The sequence below is a fragment of the Arachis ipaensis genome, chromosome B09 (genome assembly GCF_000816755.2).
Source record: "Arachis ipaensis cultivar K30076 chromosome B09, Araip1.1, whole genome shotgun sequence".
NCBI classification, from domain to species: domain Eukaryota; kingdom Viridiplantae; phylum Streptophyta; class Magnoliopsida; order Fabales; family Fabaceae; genus Arachis; species Arachis ipaensis.
In genome coordinates this window covers 25,332,875-25,346,416 of record NC_029793.2, presented here as the reverse complement: position 1 = coordinate 25,346,416, position 13,542 = coordinate 25,332,875, and the positions used below count along the sequence as shown (strand labels likewise).

The window sequence follows — 13,542 nt, the reverse complement described above, 5'->3', positions numbered from 1 at the left end:
GCGGCTGAAAATTTGAGACGTGTAATGTATTTAATGTTTGAAATGTGCATGGTAGATTTTGATATGCCATTAAGTGTTAAGAAAACAAATAAGAGACAAATAACTAATGGTAAGGTATAGACTACCTTGTCATGAATATTTAGAAGAAAAGAAATTTCATTGCATTACTACCATGAAAAACATTTGATAGTATGAATCGTAGTAATGTTACGATAAAGCAAGAATTGTGTATATTTATTGTGTTTTTGATAAAAAAAAAAAAAAAAAAAAAGAGCATTTTTGCTATCTTTTTAATGAAAAATAAAGTTAATAATGTGAGAACATATAATAAGAGATGAGATATAGTTATTTTGAATTGTGCATAGAAGGTAAAATGTCGAAAAAGGAAATAAATTTGCATTTATGAAGGTGTCCCGCGAGGTCGTCATTCATTGTCGAATACTCGTCTGCTCGACTTGCTCTTGCTCCTCTACCACCTTAAAAATCCTTCTATCCATCAGAGCCCATCTTTATACCAAAAAAGCGCAACCCCAACAAAAGGACCAACCCAATTGTAACCAAAATTAAAAATTACTACATACTAATTGTGCCATTCTGCAACATAATTACACCTTCTCCATCCGACAACTTACTGCAACCCCTGCTTCAACTCAGTTGCTGTTTCCTCTTCCAGCAGCAACGCCTCCACGCGTCGGATTTCCCGCATAGCTAACTCATTTCAGCACTTGCTTAAAAAATCAAACTTCAGCACCATGGCACAGAACAGTCTTCATTGGGCCACAAACATCACAATGCACCAAATCAAGTATTTCTAACTTCCTTGAAGGTTGGTGCAATGGTGACTCTTGAAAGAGACTGTAAGTAAGAACATTTATGCAAATATGTATTTTTTAACACTAGACATTGACAATATAACATGTTTAGCTAACTCAGTCATGACCTTTCGCACTCAGATGACATAACGTTTTGATTGTTCGTGTATATGTTGAAATTCATTTGAAAAAAAACTTATAAATTTTTTTTGGCAGAGCACGATAAATAAATTCAAAATAAGACCAACATAACATAAATTTTTATAGACTTGGCTCGTGATTTACATAGTAGGGAAAAAAAAAACCTAAGAGATAGCTCTTTCTCTTGAAACGGAGTGACCATTGAGATGCATAGAAGCACACCCAATGTTAGGAATTTTGTTTCGTCTAAGCGAGAAGGGATTGATCCCTGCCTTGTGAGAAGCAACAACTCCAATGGCCTCCCAATAATTTGAGACTTGCAGCTGAAAGAAGAAACAACAATTTCATTAACCAACACAGTTTCATTTCATTGCACATGGTATAAGCATCACCTCTAAAAGGAAAAGACAATTTGGTTTGAGAAAACATTTTTTGTTTCCATTTTTATTCTTCCTTGTTTTTCGAATTTTGAAAGAAGGGGGGGGGGGAATAAAAGCAGTGAAAATAATAAAAGTGCTTTTATTTTCATTTTTCCTTCATAAATCTTATAAATAAGACACTAAAAATAAAAATACAAACCAAACCAAACACTTTAAAGAATTCTTTTTGGTTTAATATTCGTAATCCTCACAATTTAATGTAATGTTCATTGAGCATTATTGTTAAGTAGTAAGTACATTAATAAAGGTATTGTATTATTGATTTTGGATTTCTAATTAGCATGCAAATAACCAAAGTAACTGATATTATGAACATGAGGTAGTATTATATTATTTACTAGTTTATCCATATATATCATTTGTCTAGCATTTCCACCATTTTTTTTAACTCAAAAAGATTGCAAATATTTCAGCAAATTCATTTCTTGAGAATATTAATTCAAGTGGATAAAGTATTAGATGCACAAAACAAAAGAAAAAACTGTACCGTTTCAAAACCAAGTTTATCTGCAGTATCATTGAGAACAGTATCATTTTCTTCCACTGTAATCATCAGAGGCTGCAAGAAAAAATACTGTCATGTCGAAACAACATTGTAACAGAAATTGCTGGTTAGACAACTTTGAGCAAAAGAAAGATAAAAAAGTTATCAGGCAATAATCGTTGTTTCTTGTAAATAAAATTCATTGCTTTTTTCCGAAAACCAAATGCTTATATGTAGGGGTGCACATGGGCCGGGTGAAGCCGGGTTTGATGTGACCCAGACCCGGCCCGAAGTATACACCGGGTCTATTTATTAGACCCGAACCCGGTTTTAGACCCGATGAAACCAATACACTTTCGGGCCATAATTATACCGGGTGAAAACCAGGTCGTTAACATTACATTACGTTGATACCTTCTTGTAAGCTAGCATGTAAAAATATCCAAATTTCCAAGACTCCAACCATTGGTTAACATGGTAAAATTCACTTAGAAAAATATAACAAAAACTAACCATTCTTCAAAATTAAAGCATAACCACAATCAATACTAAAGTATAACCACAATCAATACTAATATTGTCTAATAATACCAAATATTTAAATCAATACAAATAACATAATCTTATGTATTAGTCTAAAGTCTTATGCATTCTAAACATAAAACATTAACTTATAGTCTTATAATGATTAATAACACAAAATATTAAGGTTTACAATACTTAAATTCCACATAAGAATAATCATGATCCATCACTAATAACACAAAATATTAATTGTGTATGATGACCGGGCCACCGGGTCGACTTCGGGTGACCCGAGCTATGGCCCAGACCCGACCCGAAATAATGACCGGGTCTATTTTTGAGACCCGTACCCGACCCTAAACCCGATGAAATCACACCAAATTAGTCCCTAAAGTGTTCGGGACCGGACCGGGCCTTCGGGCCGAGCCGGGTCTGTGCACCCCTACTTATATGTTTGAAATTATACCTTATTTTTTTCACTTCTTGCAAAAGCCAGAGTTCCATCACCTCCACAAGCATCTCTGGGAAGGATCACAGAATCGACATCGCTCACAGATATGAAATTCCTCTCCGTAGATTCAGAGGGGTTAACCAAGTATTGAGGAGCATTACTTAAGCCAGCAAGTACACATGGCAAGAAGGTGTAGCCAATCTATTAGACATGGATAAGTTATCTACCCAACCAAAATGCAAAGAAACGAGAAATAATTTTTACTGCAATAACACATTAATAAACCAAGTTCGCGCCAACTAGATAAATAAAATTTTGCAATTGTATCCACTCAACAATTTCCATAGTCAATCCATACAGGTTGCATCTAAATGATTTCAATTATAAGAGCAAACACTTAAAATGCTCCTCTCAATTTTGCTCCAAACAAATTAGACCTTAACAAAAGGAAATGAAATTTTCACTACTAAACTAAAAATCATATTCTCCTAACCAGGTAAGGGAAATAGTTTAGTGAACACAACATATAGATGTCAACAACATAAGACGTGTTTGGATCTAATTTAGATGCTAATGGTCTATGCAACTAACTTAAGACACTAATACTTAATTAGTTAATTACAACAATATCTATTTGCTAAGGTATGCAAAAATCAGCATGAATCAATGAAACGGGTGGAAATATATTGATCATAAATTGCTAGAAAATTTTTCCAAATTGTACAAACCTGCAAACATGGCATCAATGAACACAATGGCTAACTGAGATGTTTCTAAGATCCTACCTTCTGAAACACTGTAGCCTTTTCATCACAATCCAGAATGTGCACATGAATGATATGGTGGATATTTCAATAAAGAAGAATACAGGTGTAAATACAAAAGTCAATATGCTAGTCTCATCCTTTTGAATTCCCATGCAGGAAATAGGTTACATGCTGCAGTAGAATAACAGCTAACTTTAGTGGAAAGTCCCTAGATCACCACATTCATAGGATATATTGATTTTGACAAAATATGCATACATATTTTTATGGAAGTTGTTATCATGACACAATATCCACAGAATGCATAAGAAAAAAGAAAATATGGCATTTAGACCAAACTAGTTTTTACCAGGATCACTTTTATTTTTTTTTATTTTTTTGTTTACTTCTTCTACCTGATGCTTATTAAATTAATTTTGAAAAAGAAAATGAAGCTACGTTAAGCAAAATTCAAATTTGATAAACTCTACTTGGACCACCAAAGGTAGATGGTTGCATACTTGCAATCAGTTACCAAATTCTAGTGTCATTGAACCGCCAAAAATAAAGTTGTTTGCTATCCAGAGTTTACCAACCTCCTCTGCTGCTGATTTTGGACTAAGAGACAAACTCATGGTAAGTGGAGACATAGCAGGAGCATGAGCACAGGGAATTTTGAACTCCTTTACCACTAGATGGCTTATAACTGCCTCAACTCCTGCCAAAAGGTCTACTCCCTGTGAAGTTCAGGTGGAGGAAGAAAATGTAAGTAAGCAAGGAATGAATGGGATAAGAATCGTTCCTGGAACACTTAACATACTCCAGCAGCAAAGGTATTAAAGAAAAAATTTCAGATCATCTAAAGATTGAAAATCTTTTAGCATAAAAATCAATCAAATGCAAATAGCAAAGAACCGATGACAATGATAAAAATGGAGAACTTAGAACAATGGCCCTAGAAAGTTAAAGAGTGAGATATCCTATGATTTTCTTTTAATCAAATTATATTCTTCGATATCTAGTGAAGTGTTATTTCATTTCAGTAATCATTAGCACCGTACCATTCCCAGCCGATAGTCATCTACATCATCAGTATCATCATCTGGAAAACGCCCAACAACAGCAATGGCATTCACTTTTGACCTATTCACTAAATTCCGTACAGCTCTAATCAAAGAATCAGGGTGCCTAATCCTCCCTGTTGATTTTCCAGTTTCTGGATCAATCCACTTCTCCACCTGTATAATTTGCCGAATCAAGTACTAGAATCTCATAGGAAGACAACTATAAAGCTGACTTTGGTTATGCATTTTAAATTGTTGCAAGATCATAATCTTAGATGCTATAGACATGCATGAAGAATTCTTTTAATCCAACTTCAAAACAACAAATTCCATGAGGTGAGAACAAAATAAATACAACTATAAGAATATTATCTTGAAAATAGAGAGTAATAGAGAGATAAACAGCAGAGAAGACATTTATTTGAAAAATATATTACCATGACCTACCATTGTTAGGTCCAACTATAATATTTTTTTTTCTTTAGAATCTTTTTAGTGCACAATATGACTTTTATGAAATGTTTACACTTAACAACTTAACTTCAATTTGCAATTTTCATAACATACTTTATCAATATGTAGGATACAAGAAGAAAATTTCACCAATTATAATGCAACACAAGTGATTATGGCAAAGGCAAATTTGACAAATGGAGTATATGTGTGGGACATCATGAGCTTTATATAACTTCAGTGACATCAAATTTCTAATTATCAAATGAATCATTGCAATTCTATTAAAGAATCGAATCATTAGTTCTGCAGTCAGTTACTGTAGACAAAGGTCTGTATGTTGCACAGAGAAAATTGTCTGAAAAAGCATGGTGGTTTACATTTTATAGGAAAATGTATGAAATTGAATACCTCAAGTGGAGTGTCAGTGACAATATATTCTATGATGGGTAATCCAAGTGATGCCCTAGCAGCATCAGCTACTTGTAAATGGCGAAGTCGAAGGTCCTCCTCTATTCCAGCATCAAGAACTATTCCCACCTATTTAACACCCAAAATAAATAAACAAAGGAAAAAAAATAGTGTGATGAAGAGAGAACCATTAAAGTTTGCAACATTACATGAGATACACTCGTCATGATAGCCATGAGGGTGTATAATTGAGAGGAGTGGTAGGAGAGTTAAAGGTGCAAATTTGGGCCGTATATCCATGCACAGATGGGCAGGGTACTAGAAGATCACAAGACCACTTAAGAAAGTCACATAACTTTATCTTCTAATCTTGACCATTCGTGCAAAGTGCGAGGGTCCAAATTTCATGCTTTCACTCTCCTATAAGACCACTCCTTTCGCTAGATACTTCTCATTAGAGCCATACTCTATTTTGGTGAACAGGTTGTAAAGCCCACAACCCTTCTGCAAAGCGGTCAAGCGCATAACCTTCAACGTATAATGTATTTGTCATGGGCCAGTATAGCATTGCTGCATTAAGAACCTGCAGAATTTAAAAAATCAAACAACCAAGAAAATCAACTGCCCATTTCTTCATGATAATCATTTATCATATAACTGAACAACATAGTAACATGCAACCATCCCATTTTGTGATATTCATGCTTAAATTACATAAAAACAATATAGGATTTATATCATCCATGCTGGTTCAATATGTTAACACAAACAAGCAATACCAGTACTTCACTGTTTTGCCTTTTTAATGATAAGATCTTTCTTAGAAAAATGTATCGAAAACTCTTAACGATATACGATAGGTTGAGTTAAGTAGCGAAAGGTATAATATATATACATGTATTTCTTTGTAGATCCCAGAACAATGTGGTGATCTACAAAGATACAAATATGGCAGGAAGTTCAAGATTCCTCCCAGCCTCTCCTCCCTGTAATTCTACTACTAACTACACACCTTTCCCTCGAAGTCTCCTTGTATTTCACTCTAGCACCTTCTCTTCTTTTATCTAAAGACCATTCTGTTGTTCATATATCAGAATTTACAAAAAACTTGTAATGAGATCAGCTTTAAAATAAATAATTAATAAATAGCAAATGATCACATATTGAAGAAAAACTAGAAACAACAATCTTTTATAGAACTTAAAAATACCGATAATTAATCAATTCATACTTCATAGTATATATTAATGATCAGTTATTTATGCGCCAATCAAAGATATAAAGAATGTGTTCAAAAGGATTATGAACTATTATACTAACTAGAAAACAAAATTTAAAAGAAAAACAAGTGCATTTGAATGCCAAGAATCCATGTACAGCCAGAGATTGAAGAAAGAATGGCCAAAAGTCCTACTAACGTGCCTACTAAGTTTCCTCACCCAAATGTCTCTACTCCGCAGCTCGTAATATTTGTCCTAGAGCAATGCTACATGACCAACAAAATTTATCACATTTTGGCCAACATTCTATACCCTAAGTACTAAATTATAAACCCTAAACAATAGACCCTAAATTCTAATAATATAAAAATAAAGTGTTGGCTAAAAGTGCTAGGTAACATTGATAAAAAGCGTTGTCCCTAACATTTCTCAATGTCTTAGAGACAGAATCCAAATACAGCCTCAAAGAGTTAAAAAGGAGCAGCGATGAGTGATAAGAAAGTAGCAGCAGCATTAATACATATACATACATACATACATTTGGATGAGTGATAAGACAATCAACGACGGTGGAGAGAGCACGAGCAACGGGCAAAGCATCTCCAGCGTAACCACCAATAGCAGCTCCAATCCCTGTAGGCACTATCATCACGCTCGTGTACTGCCTTTTAAACTGCACACACACAAAAGGTCACACCTAAGGAAAACAATTTTGCTTATCCCTGAAATTTGTTTGATGGAGTGACAACTAACCTTGAAGGAATGGGAGCAGCAGGAAATGGTTGGTTTGGAGCGTTGAGTGAGGAAGCGGCGAAAGAAAGGAGTCGGAGACATGAGCGCTGCGGCCATTGATGTGCCTGTTAATCCACCTTTGAAATATAACGAATATAAGAATAAGGTGACGTCTGTGGTGGCCAGACTAAAACAATGGCTAAGGTGGCCAAGGAACACGTGGCACTTTTGAAGAGAGTAGACCAGAGGAGTTGATTGGGTCAAACACGGCGAGAGATTGCTAACAGAGAAACACGGCGAGGAGAGATCAAACGACCGCGACTCCGACAAGAGGAACGCGAGTCCACAACGGAGTTGAGGTGCGCCGGCAAAAAAAGGCCGTCAGCATGGCTCACATTAACCTGAGCGACGCCAATGGGAGAATTGAAGTGGGATGAAAAGGTTAGGCTAGTCCGGCGGCTACGGTACCGTATGGCCGACGGAGAGTACCTGGGCGATGGAGAACGTGGGTTTCGGTAGTTGATAGGGTTCAGTGTGGGCCAGGAAACACCTATATGACAGGCGATACGGACACGACACGACACGGATATGCCGAGACGTTCTTTTTTATAAAAAATTGAATATGATATGTTTAGGATACATAATATATTAAATTAATAAAATATCATATTGTAAATATAAGAGGAAATATAGTTGCATTAAAAAGTCTAAAAATTATGCAATTATTAAAAAAATAAAAAATTTTAATCTACTCTTGCCATCTCGCTAATAGAAAATGTATCAATTTTTTCTCCTCCAAGTCCATTATCCGCAAATACCACCGCTTCTATGTTTGGTACATTTAAAGATAAATACGAAACCTCACTCAGATCTGGACTATTGTCATCAACTCTGCTTCTATTAATTATTTTATTTTTAAATTTAAATTTTGATTTGTTTTTATTTTAAAATTTAAAAAAAAATCAGTTAATTGGACCATAAAACCACAAAATCGGGTCGGATTCGTTCGGATTCGTGACAGCTTCACCAAAATTCTGCACCGCAAAAAGACACGCCACGCTCATTTGAAGTATTCGTCGAGTGTCAGTGTCGGATTCGTGTCCGACACGGATACACCGGCACCATAGGAGAATCCGTGCTTCATAGAGTGTGGGTCTGTCATTAGTTTTTTCTGACGTATGGACAATGAGTGTGTATTTTGAAATTGGTTTCAAACTTCCTTTGCTAGCAAAGGAATACCAAACAAAAGGATGAAAACTCTGGTTCAAGGGAATATGGGGAAAAGAAAACATTAGAAAGGAAAATGGGTGGAAAATTAAATTTTCTTCCGTTTGGATCACCAAAGAAAATTAAGACTTTATTTGGTTGGAAGGAAAAAAAATAAAAAAGAAAGAAATAGAAAGGAAAGAAAAGAAAGAAAATAAATTGAGTAGAATTTTATTTTCCTTAAATATGTTTGAATAAAAAAAATGAGAAAGAAGGAAATAGTATATAATGTTATGAAAAGATAATTTTATCTTTAAATATTTTAAAATATATTATAATCCTTCCAATTTTTTTCCTTTCAATTTCTTTCCTCCCATTTTCCCCTCAAACAAACACACCCTAAGAGAAAATGAAAAAAGTGAAGTGATGTATAGTTTTTTTTTTTTTCTCTTATGAGATGAAAACGGATGAAAAAGGAACAAATAATGACACAATGACATATTTAAAAAATAGATTCTCTGCAGTGAAAAAACACTTGAGAGATTAAAGTGTGATATTTCACTTTTAATTCTCTAAGTAGGACCAAAATTAAATAGGAGAGAGAAAGCAAATTAAACACTAGATAGCATCCAGTTTTTTTTTCACTGGAGAGAATCCACTCCCGACATATTTGTTCTAAACCAAAATTTTCCATTTTACTTTTTTTTAAATTTGAAACTGTCATCAGCCTCATCGAAGTCTCATCGTCGTTGTCCACAACGCCATCGCGACATCATCATCACTGTCACAGGTCTATCGCAACTACATCTCTTTCTTCTCAATACAAAAGTGTGTTTTTCGATCATTTTCATCGTTTCTCTCAAATTAGATAATTTCTTTAAATCGATGCTTTGTTTCTTCAACTGAAATTGTAGAGGTTTTCTATCCATTTTCTGGTTTTTGTAATTATGGATTCTTTTTTAATTTGAGTTTGTTTAGATGGATCATTGTAGGAAGTGGTAATGCAAGCACGTTTTTATTTTTTGGAATGCAACTTTTCCGATTCCTTTGAGTTGGTTCATTGTTTTTGACGTGTGTGAGAGAGGTCTATGTTAAGTTCAATTCATGTTGTAACTGTTTTTGGGTGTAAAAAATAAATTCCCTCAATGATGTGAAATATGGCAAATTGATAACGGTTGTGTACAATGTTGCAGTAGTTGTTCCATGATTGAATTAATTGATAATACATACTAATGATTACTTGAGATGATGCTCGACTATTTGTTATATATGATGCAATAAATTGATGATAATATATGTGAATTGTTTGAGTAATTTGTGGTTAGATTGCTATAGTAATGCAGAAATTTTTTATTTTATATGAATATGCTTAAATGTGAAAGTGACCAAAAATGATAATTTATTAATCCTGAGTATTTGGGGCTGATTTAATCTTTTCAATAAGTCACAATAGGTGAAAGAAAGTTAGAATGGAAGGTTAGAGTGAATGAAAAGTTAGGAATCAATTTTTGACCTCTCAAAATTCAAGATTACATGTTGTAGTCTTGTAGAATTATGCAGTTTTAGACAATAATTTGTGAACAAAACTAAGAACAATCTAGCCACTCAAAATGAGTGAAATTATTTTTCTATGAAACTTTGAAATGTCTAAATTATTCTTTTAAAATTTTAGAATTTTTCGATGTGTGGTTTGAGAGATATGATTTTTAAAAAATAGTCATTTTCTGGATAAACAATGCTATCCGAATTTTGGAACAGCAACTTCAAGACCACATATCTCGAGACTCTGAAACTCTTTGGAGGTGCAACCAAAGAGGGGTGAAATATTACTCTATCACTTTTGCAACTTCTTATTATTAAATGCTATATCAGTTTTGCCATTTTAATTTAATCATAAATTATTGCAGAATTTGCACTTTTTTTTTAAATTGGTTTAATTACTCTGTTGGTTCTTATAATTTCACGAAATTTTCAATTAGGTCCTATATTTTTTTTCCTTTTAATTGAGTCCCTAGACATTTTTTATTTTCAATTTGGTCCCTATTAACGTTAAACGTCAAAAAAACGTTAATGAATTATGAAATTACTTGTATAACCTGTCTTCCACCTATAAACACTTCATATTCCTGATTTCTCTTCTTATCCAATTTTCCTTCTTCCTAGTTTTTCTCTTTCACAATATAGCCCAAAGCTTTTTCATAATACAACCCAACATTCAATGCAACTAAAGCTTTCTCATAATACAGCCCAACCTACAGCATCCAATTAACTTTTTCATCAACCTAACATCATTGTACCATTTTATCATTTTATAAAACTCACTTGCACAAGAACAATTGATGAACAACGAAATTCAATCAACTTGAGGATCTTCACCCTCTGTTCGTTACAGTGAACACACATTCAACAACTTCTGTATATGATACTTACCAAAAGGATTCATCAACAGTTCCATAAAATGAGCAATGATCATATTGGGGTAGCAAATGAGAAAATTTTTGTGACAGTCAAATAAAGAAGTAAATGATCACTTTTTCATTCAACCATGAAAGTACCAAAAATAATATAAATCATTATTGAAACTTGCCATGAGACAGAAAATTCACAAATTCCTAAGGAAAAAACCATATTCCCTTGTTAGAAGCATGAAAGTACCAAAAACTTCACATTTCTCTATGTAAAAACCCAACATCTGCAAAATTCATCATGTATTATACAATCCACCAACCCAAAAACTAAGAGTTTTACATAGCTTCAGCCATTGTTACTTATAACACCACTTAATATGTATAATCACTGTTCATACCATGTAGGGGTCTCTTTATTGTATTCAGTCAATAAGATAGAAAGATAAAATAGACAACTTTTCACTTTGAGCTGATGAGTTCACTGCAAATTTTCTTGGTAAAAATAAATAAATAGAAACACATGAATCATGCATTGATACATAGATAAAAAAGAAGAATAATAATTTAAAGGTATGACATCAACAAATAATCTGAATTTGAACCTAAAATTTTAAATCCAAACCATCAACTGCGTCTAAAACTAATGCCTACAGAAGCGTTTTGAAAGATTGACATGAACCCTTTTTTACTAAAAAGCATGCCCATAACATCCAAATATAATTTAGAAGTTCAGAAGTTCAATCAAAGCAAAAACAGCAAAACCAAAAACTGAACGGGCCTGCCTAGAGATCTTGGAACAAACACTAGGCGAGGCGTGGCGCGGTGACGTCGCCCGGTGAGGCACGGCGAGAGAGCGCAACGGAAGCCACGGACAAACAACGCGGAGCAGAGCACAGCAGATGCACGGACAGCGCAGAATAGTGCAGCACAGACCAAGGACGACGGACCACGACGGACGCTTACGCCGCCAAGGACAACGATGACGACGCAGATGGACGGCGGAGGAGAAACACCACTGACTTCAGAGAAGCTAGGGTTCTTTGATTTTGGGACAAAATGTCAAGGGTAGTTTTGGTATTTTGAAAAAATGAAAGTGATTTAATTAGTTAGTTTAGCCTATATGAGAATATTCGATTTTTTAACAGAATATTTTGTTATTCTAAATGGTTTTATCTAAATTGAAAAAAAAAAATCATTTAAGGACTTAATTGAAAAGAAGAAAAATATAGAAATTTAAATAAAAATTTGGTAAAATTATAAGAATTTACAGAGTAATTAAATCTTTAAAATTTAAGAAAAAATAAATTACAAAATAAATTTTTAACATCATTATTACATTTTAATTATTAAAAAAATTACTAAAATGGTTTGATTTTCAGATCCCTCTTTATAAATTAATTTAAAGTTTATTGTTTGTGAAATACGATGAAAAACAAGTAACATGAGATTTTTTTTCCCTTATGAATCAATATTTTCTAAAAGTCAGTTTAGTTTTTTTAAATTTCATGATTAAAGGAATCTATTAATCTAATCCTAAAATGAATAAACATTTCTTTATTTTTTTTGTTTTCTCTTTACATTGCCCTCTCCACCTTAGTTTTTAACTTTTTATTTTTAATTCATTTCTAAAAATCAAATTTTATTTTTGTCCAACTTATTTTTTAGATATTTTACCATTTTTTAAAATAACTATTTTTCTCTACTCACACTTTAGCTAGCCCATGTCAAATCTTTTTTTTTAGGTGAATGCTATGGTGCCTATTACTTTGTACCTAAGTTACTAAAAAAGGTAAGTAAATAATATTTAATAAATTTTACATGATTTACATTTTATTTTAAACATTTTTTTTACTTTAAAAGGAAAGTTAGGCAATTTAGGCACCATATCAAAGATACCATAGAACTCACCTTTTTTTAAGTCAAAATTCTCTCTGTCCTTGCAGTAAACCTCAAAAATTTACTGGCCAGTCAACCTCAGCATGTTATTGGCCAGTCAAACATCAGCACACTTAGCCACCTAAAATCATGCCACCAAAAAATCCACCTAAGAATAATAATTAATTAGTTATACATGGATTATCAAAAGTAAAAATAATATAAGCAAACATGAGTATGAGGCAGAGACAGTTTAGTAAATTTCTCACCTTGCGAAAGCACCAGAAGCAGAAGAGAGCGAACCGGCAAAAGAGTAGTGGAGATAGGGAGGCAAAGCAGACCATCGGCAGAGTAAAAGAGAAGAATAAATTTGCATTATCAAAAGAGAGTAGCATTATCAAAATTAGAGTGACATTATCATGTTTCTTAATTATATAAAAGAAAGAATAAATTACAAAAATTTAATTTATCTTTTTCACACAAAAAAAAGATATAATAATAAAAATATAATTATAAAAAATAATAAAAAATAATAAAAATATAAGTTATATTTTTTATTAATATTTTTTTTAAT

The 13,542-nt window shown here is 33.2% G+C and overlaps 1 protein-coding gene across 2 annotated transcripts; it reads right to left on the bottom strand.

The window, feature by feature from the left end:
- LOC107619222 (uncharacterized lipoprotein syc1174_c) lies at positions 329 to 8,023 on the bottom strand. 2 transcript variants are annotated; one of them, XM_016321470.2, is made up of 9 exons: positions 7,501 to 8,020; positions 7,286 to 7,420; positions 5,994 to 6,110; positions 5,528 to 5,656; positions 4,661 to 4,837; positions 4,196 to 4,336; positions 2,869 to 3,054; positions 1,881 to 1,952; positions 329 to 1,276 (listed from the first exon to the last, which is right to left on the bottom strand). In XM_016321470.2, the coding sequence occupies exons 1-9, from the start codon at positions 7,594 to 7,596 to the stop codon at positions 1,118 to 1,120; spliced, it is 1,212 nt and encodes a 403-aa protein (XP_016176956.1). In that variant the 5' UTR covers positions 7,597 to 8,020; the 3' UTR covers positions 329 to 1,117. The 2 variants fall into 2 exon arrangements, with proteins under 2 accessions (XP_016176956.1, XP_020966767.1); XM_021111108.1 differs by lacking the exon at positions 2,869 to 3,054 and having other exon boundaries at positions 7,501 to 8,023.

What these genes read in the sequence shown, in the direction of transcription:
- LOC107619222 (XM_016321470.2), bottom strand. Translation starts at nt 7,596, where the DNA reads ATGGCCGCAGCGCTCATGTCTCCGACTCCTTTCTTTCGCCGCTTCCTC. An exon ending in GCTGCTCCCATTCCTTCAAG is followed by an intron (nt 7,421 to 7,500) that starts GTTAGTTGTCAC and finishes GTGTGTGTGCAG; the next exon opens with TTTAAAAGGCAGTACACGAG. An exon ending in TCACTGACACTCCACTTGAG is followed by an intron (nt 4,838 to 5,527) that starts GTATTCAATTTC and finishes CAAATTATACAG; the next exon opens with GTGGAGAAGTGGATTGATCC.